At 44.8% G+C, this 13,227-nt stretch overlaps 1 protein-coding gene across 1 annotated transcript; it reads left to right on the top strand.

The window, feature by feature from the left end:
* The first annotated feature begins 2,649 nt into the window (after window positions 1-2,649).
* Window positions 2,650-12,015, top strand: LOC126381714 (neutral ceramidase-like). Its single transcript, XM_050031169.1, has 12 exons — window positions 2,650-2,718; window positions 3,699-3,892; window positions 4,858-5,056; window positions 6,478-6,684; window positions 7,015-7,134; window positions 7,871-7,960; window positions 8,534-8,647; window positions 9,584-9,811; window positions 10,000-10,095; window positions 10,787-10,954; window positions 11,479-11,591; window positions 11,818-12,015. Exons 1-12 carry the CDS (start codon window positions 2,650-2,652, stop codon window positions 11,996-11,998), a joined length of 1,779 nt encoding a protein of 592 aa, XP_049887126.1. The 3' UTR covers window positions 11,999-12,015.
* Window positions 12,016-13,227: the final 1,212 nt, after the last annotated feature.

Genomic DNA, 13,227 nt, shown 5'->3' on the forward strand with positions numbered 1-13,227 from the left:
AAGCACGGATCTTCTTACTTTCGGAAAATCAGATGATTAGCCTGTAATGTCTTAACCAAACTAGGGATCACAAAGTGATTTTTGTAATATGTCCCCGCCGGAATTCGAACCCGGGACCTCCAGCTCGTGAGCCCAACGCTTAACCTCTGGACCACGGAGGCCGTTAAGTACAAGTGTAATACCTAAAGGCGATAAACAAAACAAGAAAATATATTGATGATTTATTTCTTCGCTGTAACGTGCATAGCAGTTGTGTTACCATAGTAACTGTTAGGGTAGCTGATTCACAGGGGACCCGTTTATCGCCAAAGCCATTCACACTGTCATTATCTAAATTACAATGGATTTTGACAAGCATTTATTTCTAATTTCAAAATGTAAGTACAGTTGCGACAAAAAGCGAATCTCATGGGATCGTGGGAAGATCCGTTTTATTTCGCGTTTTATATTTATCTCTTTCTGTTATCCTCGTTGGATTAGAGGATTTGTCTGTGATGATACGACAAGTGTTATCTCCAGGGGTTTAGGATGTTCAAAGAACCAAAAATAATAGAACAATAACATACAACGTCTCATACTTTATTGTGTTGTTGAATACATACCGCCAGGATCGGATCAAATGGAATTCCATATCCTGTTTACCTTGGTGGGAAATATTTACGGGTGGATATTTATTGCACAAACACTGAACAATAGAACTTACACGTAACATAATAGGAATAAAAAGCGCAGCCTTAAAACTCTCAAGCAATTCTTCTATACAGCCAATAAACGGTAACGAGCCCACCGGGTGATTCCCCATTGGGGGAGGCCCAGTGAGCGCCCGTCAGCTGGCGGTGGTGTCAAGTCCGGTAAGCTGCTCCGTCGCCGGGGCAGCTGGTGTCGAGTCGGCTGGAGGGGGGGGAGAGGACTGCTTCCACTGCCACTGGAAGCGTCAACTCATCCCCCGGGGGGGTGGCCACGATCCTAACTACTCGACGAGGAGTAGTGGATGTGGGCAGCCCCGGTCCAGTCCGGTGTTGGTGTTTCAGTGCCCACCGGTGAGTTGGCCTAGCAGCGATGCCAGGCCTCCCACGATGATGGGCACTGGGTCAGTCTGCGTGCGGATGGCGGCCAAGATGTTGTGCAGCAACTGCATGGTCTCCTCCAGGACTTCCAGCTTCTCACTGGAGGGAGCTGGGGGAGCCTCCGCTCGGGGCCTCGCCTTCTTCCCCTTGGGAGGGGCGGCGGCTGCTGTCTCTGACGTAGAGGGCTGCGGCGGGACATGTTCCACGGCGATTTGCTCGGCGGTGGTGGTAGCGGTGGGGGTGAGAGTTGCCCTTTTACGGGCGCGCCTCTTCCTCTGCGGCTTGGGTCCATTTGGGCCGTTCGCCGCGGCCATGAGCGAGCTCCTCGCTGTCGGCTCGCTGGTTGGGTCCACGGTGGAGGTTGCTGGGACAGCTCTTCTTGCGCCGGTCAAGGGCGCGGTGCCTGCCCTCGTGTTGCGCAGCTCGCGCGACTTGATAGGGCAAGAAGGGCTGTTTGCAGGGTGGGCTCCCCCGCAGTTGCAGCACGTCGCCGGTACCTCCCGGGGTCGCGTGCAGTCCTTCGCTGCGTGGCTCTCGCCACAGCGAACGCAGGCCGCCGGTCGGTGGCAGTTGTGGCTGCTGTGCCGAAACTGCTGGCAGCGGTGACATTGGGGGGCTCCTTTGCGTCCCCTCCATGCTTCAACCTTCACACCGGGCATGCAGAGGAGCTCGGTGGTGGCGTAGATGGACTGGAAGCCCAGTGTCCGTCGTATCTCCACAAAGAAGATTCCGTCCACCCTGCCCTGGATGGGACGGATAAACTGGGGGTCGTAGCCGCGACTGCGCAGCTCCTCCTCCAGTTCGGCGATGTTGGTGTCCATGGGGAGGCCCTTGATGGCCAGCTTCAGGGCGCGTTCTGCCGGGGGGGCGTAGGCGAACCATGAGAGTCCCGTCGCTTTCTCCAGGCCGGCAAGGTAGCGCTGGTAAAGCCGGAACTCTTCATTGGTCTTCGCCATGAAACGCACACCCTTCCCGTACGGGCGCGCGTTGGGGACATGGCCGAGCACCTCTCGCAGCTTGCGGAAGTGGTGCGGCCAGTCGGGCAGCTGGTCCACCACGATGGGCGGAATCTTCTTGCTCGCTGGGGCGAGCGGCGGCTGAAGGCGGACGGGCTTCGGCGACGGCGTGGGCGTGGAGGCGCGTGGAGGCGCGTGCGGCGGCGAGTCTGGGTTCGTGTTTAAGACGGCGGCGTACGAGCGCGGCGGCGTCTTCTCCAACTCGCACAGTGGCGAGAATGGGTTCGTACTTGCGTACGAGCGTGGCGGCGTTGTCTCCATGTCCAGTGAGGGCATGGAGAGTGCGACGGGCGGCATGGTCCTCACCACAAACTGGGATGGGTGTCGCTGGTGTTCAGGCGGCGTAGTGGTCCTCCTTGTAGTAATTTCTGCTCCCGGAAGCAGCGGGAAGGGGGACATTCGAGTGCCTAGGCCGGTGAGGCGCGGCGGAGGCGGCGGTCGGTTGGGGGCTGCTGGTGTGGTGGCGACGCGCGAGGGCAAGAAGGTGCGCGCCCTGCGCTTCGTCACTCCGGCGGTGGTCGGGGGAGCCATCCTTGCTCTGCTCACCCCGTTTCAGTGTGGGCGCGATGGGGCTGTCCACTTGTGCGAAACCTAGCGGTCCGCCAGGCAGCGCACACGCTATCACTCCCTCCCCGGTGAGACCCGCTGGTGGGAGGCCGGGGGTGGGTAGGAGTGATAACGGTGTTACCCTTTGGAGCCGCGGAATCTGGAGGGTATTTTTGAATAAAAATACCCCCCCTGCTTCTTCTTCTCGTCAGGCAGCGGTGTGTGGGTAGACGGAGAAAACTTCGGCTTCCGTGCGCATCCGAGTGGACAGAGCGATCCAGCGGTGGCTCATTTTTTGCGTATAAACTACTACCTTAGGAACTATTTTCAATACCTCAACTAGTGGGGTTGTACGTGCTGATCGTATATCTATCCTATTCTAATAGTATCGCCGTCTCGCTCTAGCGGCGGCGTCCGCTACATAAGCCTTCATTTAACTTAACCAGGCGCCGTGGTAGCCTAGTTGGTAGAACAGGTTCGAATCCAGCACATGTCTAAACAATCGATGTCCAATCATCAATAATAATAAATTGTTTATTTCAAAAGATGTACCTACAGCTTACTTAACATACACATTTCCAATTTTACATGTTTTTACATTGTTTCTAAAATATAATAAACCATCGTATCCTAAGCTAAGTTCTTACTTGAGATTTGTGTTATAGGATACGAAGATTCTCCGTTACATGGGTAGGTGAAACAACCGCCAATATACATGGGTTTTAAGTATTATTTGTGTGGAAACCGTACAGCGTGAGTGCGCGCTGCTGCACTGCCGTGTGCATACAATGGTCACGTCAAATAATGTCCAATGATTGTCAAATTTGTTTTCGAAAAATGTAAAAATTGAAAGATTGCTGGTACAAACTATAAGTACAACTTACTAATAAATACATGCAAATAAATGTATAACATAAATACGAATATATATACCTAACTTATATACCTATATATACTTTATATAAACCTACTACTTAGGTATAAATAGTACCTACACACAAAATACCCAATAATAAGAAACTCAGGAGCCACAGAATATGAATAACACTACAATTCACTTCATTACAAAAACAGAACTATTACTAATTTTAAAAAAGGAAAAGAGTATCTGGTCAGACTTTTTTTTAATTTTCAGAGTATTGTAAGAGCTCACGAGAACATGGTACCAGCTCAACTGTTCTATGGTACAACTCGAGTTTGGAACGCGCATATGAACAGATCTCCGTACTCATACGAGTATAATCCACCTGAAGAAAGAATGAGGTTAGTTTACTACCAGTCACTTTCAAAGTATCACGCATTTCTTACATGGTAAACTATTTAAGAAGGACCCCGATACCGACCCCGCCGGCGTGGTCGACGATTTCCCTCAATCAGCGCTTATCGCTTAATTCTTTCAAAAATGTTTCCTCTCAGACGACGCCCTGAGTACGTGCCCAACTGGGCACCCTCAGGCCTGTTGTCTTAAACGTTGTACCGGGTGAGAGCCTTCAGCGCTCCCCATTTTGTCCTGCCGAGTAGTTAATGCCATCTGCGGCAAATCTACAATAAGTCACGTCAAAAAAAAAAAACTATTTAAGATTTAATCACATATTGGCCCTGGATTCCTGCATACCCCACCTAATTTTATTTTAAAATAAGTATAGCCGTCATTTTTTTATCCGCCGAAAAGGAAAGTGACGGATGATTGACAATTGTTAATTTAAATTTGGCTCGACCATTATATGTGATACAGCTCAAGGTATAAGAAAACCAGGTGTATGCTCAATCCTACGACAAGCCGCCATTGCTAGCCCATTTATGACACTGGGGGGGATGACGTCAGCTGGGCTAACCTTAAAATGTTAGCTGTCACTTTTACACATAGTTTTCTTATATCATTATACAGCTCACAACCTATCAGGTTGGTCTATTATAACATAAAGCTCGGTGAGGTTTGGGTACCATGTATCTTTGACTACTCCAAGGCGTTATCTTATGTATATGTCGCAGGGATATGATAAAAACGGGGATTTGATCAATTCCCTAAGGGATTTGATCAAATCACGGAGGATGTTAAAATAACAACACGATTTTATCTTTTCCCTAAACAAATCTAGTGAATTGAACAAATCCCTAAATTGGTTCAGTGAAATGACAATAATAATTATGCTTTGGTATTTTAAAGGTCCCCGTTTCCCCGTTTTTTACATATCCCTGCGACATATACATATTTCTTTTCCTTCCAGGTTCGACCAGAACACAGATAACACTCTCACCCAAGTCCGCATTGTAAAGGAGAACGGGGACCTGCACGGCGTCCTGAACTGGTTCTCAGTTCACACTGTCAGCATGAACATGACCAACACCCTTATATCCTCCGACAACCTCGGCTACGCAGCCTTGATGATGGAAAAGACGCTCAACCCTACCAGCATGACTGGGAAGGTGAGAATTAGCATATTTACACATTTCTGTCATCGGGTTGTGAGGTGGATCACCAACCTCATCAACCCTGGTGTCAGGGTTATTATTGAGCCGCCGAAGGCCCAAATGGCTTATAAGACGACTACGTTACGTCAGTAAGTAGTAACCGGGACCGGCTTAACGTGCCTTACGAAGCACGGACCATCTTACTTTTGGATAGTCGGGTGACCTGATCAGCTTGCTACGTCTTAATCAAATTAGGGATCAGAAAGTAATTACATTAGATTTTTTACATTGGATCAATAAATTATCAACTAAGTATGATAATCGGATAGCGTCAATCAAGATTATTTTATTTCGTAATAGATACAGATATATCAATGATTTGTAATTAAAAATTTTGACAATTAATTATAAATAACAACACCTACACGACGAGAGGTGTATTTTCAGTCGACTATCTGGGGGCATGGGAGTGTCCCCGCCAAGACGAGCAAAACGAAGCGCCAGGGCAGGGCACAACCTACCTTTTCTCAAAACGTTTCGTCGATTATTTGAATTAATATTTTACAATTTAATATTAATTTTGAACGTACTGTAACAGAACAAGTTTCGTGACCTTATTATTTATTAATTCTATTCGAGTATATTCAGTGATTCCGCATGCTTATGCTTTATAGGCCAGTTGTACGATATTCATATCCCCTACAAGAAATAAGTCATGATTATTATTAACTAAATAGGTGTTTACTTCGACGTGGTGGACGATATACAGGGTGTTAGTGACATCGTAACGAATACTCAGAGGGATGATTCAGACCATGATTCTGAGTTAATATCAAGTGGAATTTTCCGTCGCAAAATTCATGTTATTTTTTTAGTTTTTTTAAATTGTTTTCAATTCTATACTTTTGCGATGGAAAATTCCACTTGATATTAACTAAAGAAAGAAAGAAAGAAAGAAAATATTTATTTCCATATTGGACGCCACATTTACAAACTTACATAATCAAACAAACTCAGAATAATCAGCTGAATCATCCCTCTCAGTATTCGTTACGATGTCACTTACACCCCATACAAGTACATGCAGTAGCCATACAAGTAGGTATGGGTGTCAGTGACACTGTAACGAATACTGAAGGGGATGATTCAGACCATGATTCTGAGTCGATATCAAGTGGAATTTCCTGTCGGAGAAGTCATGAAAATTTTAGAGCTTATTTAAATTAATTTCCGTTCCATACTTTTGCGACGGAAAATTCCACTTGATATCAACTCAGAATCATGGCCTGAATCATCCCTCAAAGTTTTCGTTACGATGTCACTAACTCCCTGTATATTGTTGCAGTATACTGTTCGGGTGTGGTTAAGCTAAACAATATCGATTCACAGTGAAATGTTTTATAACGTTCAACAAATCCTACATTCTTCCATTCCAGCCAGAAATCGTGGCTGGTTTCTTCGCGTCCAGTCTCGGTGACGTGTCTCCCAACACTCGAGGTGCTCGTTGCGAGTTCAGCGGTGAGGAATGCGACAACCAGTTCCTGTTATGCGAGGCCCAGGAGCGATGCTACTCCTTAGGGCCAGGGGACGACATGTTCGAGAGTACCAAGATCATTGGCACTGCTGTTTATGAAGGGGCTATGGTAAGTATCTGATCTTCTCTTTCGTGTGAGTTGTCAGTGAACCTCATAAACCCTGATGTCAGGGCTCATGACGCGGCTCATGTAACGACTGCACACTTACTTAAGTAAGTAGTCGCCGGGGTTTTGTGCTTAACATGCCTTCCGAAGCACGGATCTTACTTTCGAACAATCTGATAATCAGCCTGCAATGTTTTAGGTAATACCTAAAGGCGATAAACAAAACTGCGATGATCTTCAGTGCGAATGTTCATCACTGCTATGCACGTTACTGCGAAGAAATAAATCATCGATACACTATGCTCTTCATAATCCGTCAATTTCATTCTCCAGGAAGTACTAAGCAGTCCCGGTGAAGAATTAAAAGGAGAATTAGCAGTGGTGCATCAGTTCGTCGAGATGCCTTTGCAGACCGTGTCACGGTACGATCCTATCGCCAGGACATTCAATGCTGTAAGTCATTAATCTAATTGCAGGGCTCAGACAGCTCCGAAAGCAAACTAAACCTGTCAATATTTTCGGGTTAGGAAAGGCGAACATCGTGTTTTATAAGGAAGTCTAACAGAAAAGAATTAGTCTTTGATAGAGCGTGGTTCTTGATGAACCGGATATCGTGAAAATGGAATTATTAATTATGCAGCTTCAAACTCGTTCTGAAATTTTTAATACGCGTAATAATATTATTCTTCTTATTGCTTATTGCTTCTATGCTGTTCTGGGAGCAAATAAAAAACATAGAACACGTTCAGCTGCTTGTCTTCCCGGGCATGTCGTAAAAACCGACAGAGGGATTGCGTCCTCTAACATGATGGACTAATGTTATGGGCGATAGGCTGATCCCTTATCACCATAAGGTTCATCATATCCATCTTAGGACTTCGTATCAACAGTGGCTGCAAGTTGTCTTTGATTACTTGTGGCTCTGCCCACCCCATTTGGGATTACGGGCGTGAGTTTATGTATGTATGTATGTATGTAATAATATTATTAAGTATGCTTAGTTTAAGCACAGTTTTATGAGTTGCATATATACATACATACATTTGCGGTTAGTTTCCATCGGGGTAAGCAGATACTATGGAATTCCATTTGCTCAGAACTATCATCACTTACCATCAGGTGAGATTGTGGTCATGTATAAAAAAATATAAAAAAAATAACTTCTAATATATTATGGAAAATATTTCAGGATGAACCTGTTAGTGGGTGTGTACCAGCGATGGGCTACAGTTTCGCATCAGGAACCATTGATGGAGCTAACACGCTTAACATAACTCAGGTATGCAACAAAACAGATCGACGTCATTGACGACAAGCCCAAACACGGGGGTTTTAAATAGCCTATCCCACTGCTGGGGACCGGCCTTCAAGTAATGGGTTACCACAGAGGGGGTGAAGTCGACGCTCGATACGATTCGGTGCGGGGCCGAGAGTTACCCCTCTGGCTGGTTAAAATGGCCACATCAAAGCAATTCGTCTAAGAAAGCAATGTTGTTGTAAAGGTAAGTGCGCAATGCAAACAAATGTCAAATTGCAATATTGCTTTCTTAGATGAATTGCTTCGATGTGGCCATTTTAACCCCCCTGTTCGTGAAGAAATCCATGTGTGTCGGGTCGGTGAAATTGATTTTATGAAATAAAACAGCAGCGTCTTTTTCTTGTGTTGTATTAGAGCGGAAGCTCCGCGAACGAACGTAATCATAAAAGTATTTCCATATTTAAAAATCTTAAATATATAAATATATATTTTCAACAGTTCGTAGTATTATTCTTTATTCTACGCTAGGCAACTCTTGGCGCAAAGTGTCAATCTAATTCGCATGATTTCTTTATAATACTCAAAATATTTCAGGGAACTGTTCAGGGTAACGACCTTCTGGACACAATCAGTGGTGTCATCGCAGAGCCTACACAAGAAGACGAGGAGTGTCATGCTCCTAAACCAATTCTACTGATGACAGGAAGGGTAAGTGATTTTAACAAAATTATGCTAAAAAATCACGTAAACACACAAGATTTGTGCACAATTAATGGCAATAGGCTCATCCTCAATTACATGAAACTTAAACTCATATTCTATTGCGAAGGACGTAATATACGATCCCGACGACCCGATTACTCTAGCCATAGAGGCAGCCAATCAGCTCGCGACACCAAACACTTCAGGACCCCGATACCGACCCCGCCGGCGTGGTCGACGATTTCCCTCAAGCGCTTATCGCTATCGACCCACCAGGGTCGATTAATTCTTTCAAATTATTTCCTCTCAGACGACGCCCTGAGCCGACGTTCGCGCCCAACTGGGCACCCTCAGGCCTGTTGTCTTAAACGTTGTATCGGGTGAGAGCCTTTAGCACTCCCCATTTGTCCGGCCAAGTAGTTAATGCCATCTGCGGCAAATCTACAATAAGACACGCAAAAAATTAAAAAAAAATTGTGATCATATTCTATGATCACTCATAGTCTATGATCACTCATATTCTATGATCACTCATATTCTATGATCACTCATATTCTATGATCACTCATATTCTATGATCACTCATATTCTTTGATCACTCGACTCTTCCTCCTCTCGATTCGGCTTCAGCTAAGCATTTTGGTATTCTTAGTTGACATTTACGTCCTCGACTTGAGGACTTTACTCACTGGAGTCGAGCATATTATAACGCCAACATAATAATGCGAAAATAATGACATAATGCCGTCTAACCGATTTTGACCTGAGTTGAGGATGACCTTGGGGTAGCGTCAACTGAAGACGGTGTCGAGGTAGGTTGGAGGAAACATCTTGGAATATTTGTGTTAAACATAGCTGGCAAGGAGTGGATGTAGTATATACAATACATCTCTACCTATCCCTTCGGGGATGCTTTGTTATCAATTTCTTTTCATCCACCAGGCCAACTTCCCAATCCCCTGGCACCCTCGCACCATATCCGTCAGTCTGATCTGGCTGGCGGATTTCGTCATCGCAGGAGTGCCTGGGGAGCCTACCACCATGACTGGAAGACGGATCAAAGACGTCATCGGATCAGTCATGGAGAACCATGGCTTCGAACCCAAAGTGGCTGTCTCCAGTCTTAGCAACGAGTATATTCACTATGTGTGCACTTATGAGGAGTATCAGGTAATATTTTGTTACGATAATCAATCAGTACGTGGTGTACACTGACAAGAGCGTGGCTCTTAACCTCTTAAGACCGAGATTTCCAGACACAATAGTTAAACAATAGGGTTTGGATTTATAAAGAACATTCGGTCTTAGGAGGTTAAGTTAGTGATGATGACAAAAGTAATAAGCTCTTGTGTTTCTAGGTACAACGTTATGAAGCAGCATCCACGATCTACGGCCCTCACACTTTAGACATTTTCTTGAACAAATTCTCAGAGTTCACTACAGTCGCTATTGAGGTAAGTTTGTACAGTTTTATATAGCTATAAACAGCTCATATTTACCATATACACCCCCGGTACCGAACTTGCATCAATGAGTTATAAATTTCTCTTAAGTGCAGTTTTCACTAACACAGTTGCCTTGACCATTATAGACGGCGATACGGCTCACTACCTATCACGTAGGTCTAACAGAAAGCTAGGTGAGGTGTGGATACTTTGCGATGGATGTATCTCTGACTACTTCAATTGGTATTAGTCGTGAGCTTGTGTTATGTAACGTTACCTACATACATACGCTACGTATATTAATGTATACAGATACAGGTATCTACCATCAAACTAAGGGAGTTTGAAGCATATCCTCCAAGCTGTTCCACTGCGAATTGGTCACTTGAGCTAGAAGCCAATCTATTACTTAACTATTTTTTTAAAGCACTATAAATGTTTGTTCGGAAGGCACACAAGCCGTTGGTCCTGGTTACTTCTAGCTTATGAAAGTACGCAGTTGTTACATAAGCCATGTCAGGGGCTTTTGTCGGCTCAATAGTAACCCTGACACCAAGATTGGTGAGGTTGGTCATCCACCTCACAATTATCCCACTCGATAGAAGAAGAAGACTATCTACCGACGATTATAAATGTACCTCTTTCAAGGAACCTTTGGGTATAGGAGATATTGAATGTATTATAGCGGGATTATTTTTAGGGTGGCGACGTGGAACCAGGCACAGAGCCAGCTGATAACCGCAACGGCACTCTCTCCTTGATCCTGCCCGTGGTGATGGACAACGCTCCTCTCGGCAGGAGCTTCGGAGACGTCCTGGAGCAACCACCAGAAACCGTCCGTCGCGGACAGACCATTACTGCTACTTTTGTTAGTATACATTTTTGAGAGTGGACGAAGCGAAAACGGCAAGTAGACACTAAGAAAAACGGGGTAACGCTAGGGAGATTATGATGATGGAAGAAGCGAAAGGGGAGTGTTAAAATCCGTAGTCTCTGTCTACCCCGGTGGGAAATAGGCGTGACCTTATGTATGTAGCTACGCGTATTGGACTATTGTAGATTTGACTATGCCTTTTAGGTACAAGCGCCCACCAATGCAAAATGCTACATCGACATTAGCGTGGCTCTTCGAAGAAGTCTTTTGCTGTCCAGCAGTTCCAACTAGTGTCTAAGTACTCTCTCTACATTTCAAAGTACCAATAAGTTTGTAAACTTAAGGCGCTTAAGACAAGTAGGCGAAAATTGACGTGTGTTCCATAAATTTGATGCCTGTCGCGCGATTACCCGTCCCTTTCCTTTAGGCGGATAAGAAAATGACAGGTACCTATAACTTAAAATAAAATTCGACTTGTGTACAGGAATCAAGACCAATATTATTAATTTCTTCCTCAGGTAGCCGCAAATCCTCGTAACGACTTGAGGCAAGAGTCAAGCCACGCAGTGGTGGAGAGATTTGAACTTGGTCAGTGGATCGTGGTAGCCACTGATGCTGATTGGGAGACCAAGTGAGTTTTTGGATTTTTTTACCTTTGGTCTTGGCCTTTGACCCATTTGCTCTTGGCCCCAGACTTGCCTGAAGGCATTGACGAGGCCTAAGCTGGAACGAGCTCGCCCAGAAGGTTGCCCGGAAGAGATTGCTACTTAGCAATAAGGCCGCCTATTGTACTCTTTAATTTCTCTTTTATTTGTAATTTTTGTTATTTCATAAAGTATTTGTTATGTTATGTTAAGGTTCCACTGGGTGCGCCAGTCCACCATAACCGGTACCAGCAGAGCGACCTTCGAATGGACCATACCCTCAGACGCCATCTTCGCACCACACCGGATCGTCTACTACGGCGCTTCCAGGAGTCTACTTGGTACTGTCAACCAGTTCGAAGGTGTCACAAATAGCTTTAATATTGTTCAATAAATTAATGTATACACCTATTTGTAGTGTGCTTTTCTTGTCTAGTATGTATTGTGAGATCAATGTCCAACCTCATCAACATCTAACGGCTCATGTAACTTACGACTACCTACTTACTTAAGTAAGTAAATAGTAGCCGGGACCGACTGCTTAACTTTCCATTTGTTATTTAAACTCAACGTAAGATTGTATTATTTATCAGATTGTTTCGTTAGTGCAGTAAAAACTGTTTTTCTAAATAAATAAATATTAAATAGCTAGGAACATAAATATAGGGAAACTTGCGATAAAACCTGTAAGTATCTCTGCTCAAGTGGCATATGCTGCCTGCTGGCTATACATATATTATGAGGAAAATATCACAAGTTTATTTACACAGGCGATCATAAGCGAGGTGGGATTTAATTTTATCCAAGTAAAAGAAATAAATAGGCGCAGGCGCTTCGAATGTTCAGTCGACTCGCGCTAAAATACTTTACAAACACGCTCATCCAAGATGGCCGTAAGGAGTAAGGGAGAGCGCCGCACAGGTTGTCTGTCTCGCTTGCACTTACACGGTAAGGCTGCGGAGTTGTGCGGAGATGAGCGGAGATGTGCAGGAATCGACCAATCACCGTGAGGGAGAGAGTGACAGAGCGTCTTCGTTTTTCGCTCTCTCGAACACTGTGATTGGTCAAATCCGCACATCTCCGCTCTTCTCCGCCCATCTCCGCGTCAGTGGAAACCCGGCCTAAGGATGTCCTTTTTTGTATGGAGTGTCCGGGTGTGCTTGCGGCACACTCAGTCATCATCATCTCCCTAGCATTAACCCGTTTTTCACAGGGTCCCCTTACATAAAGAATCAAATCAAATCAACCATAACCTGAAGATTTGATAGGTCCGGTTTTCTGCGACTGCACGTCTGACCTCATACACACACACACAACGTGTCTGCATGTCTGTGTGCGTCACACTAAGTGTTATTATTCCTTATTCTATGCCACAAGTCTAAAGACATCCAGAAATACTGTTGCGGTTGTCACATCCTATTTGGTTTCAAAACGACAACAATGCTATTCTGAACACTCGAACTTTGCACAAGCGAAAACTGTTCTTAATACTTTGGTAATAAAACTAGTTTTACTATTAGACAGTTGCAAATGGGACTTATTAGTACTGGAACGATAATTTAACCATTGCATTCGTTCATCATTTGCCTACTAGTACTTGTGTGTCGTGTTGTGACGATATTA

This window comes from Pectinophora gossypiella, unplaced genomic scaffold, assembly GCF_024362695.1.
Source record: "Pectinophora gossypiella unplaced genomic scaffold, ilPecGoss1.1 Pgos_94, whole genome shotgun sequence".
Classification (NCBI taxonomy): Eukaryota; Metazoa; Arthropoda; class Insecta; order Lepidoptera; family Gelechiidae; genus Pectinophora; species Pectinophora gossypiella.

What these genes read in the sequence shown, in the direction of transcription:
- LOC126381714 (XM_050031169.1), top strand. Translation starts at nt 2,650, where the DNA reads ATGGGGCTGTCCACTTGTGCGAAACCTAGCGGTCCGCCAGGCAGCGCA. An exon ending in CTACCAGCATGACTGGGAAG is followed by an intron (nt 5,057 to 6,477) that starts GTGAGAATTAGC and finishes CTTCCATTCCAG; the next exon opens with CCAGAAATCGTGGCTGGTTT. An exon ending in GCACTTATGAGGAGTATCAG is followed by an intron (nt 9,812 to 9,999) that starts GTAATATTTTGT and finishes TTGTGTTTCTAG; the next exon opens with GTACAACGTTATGAAGCAGC.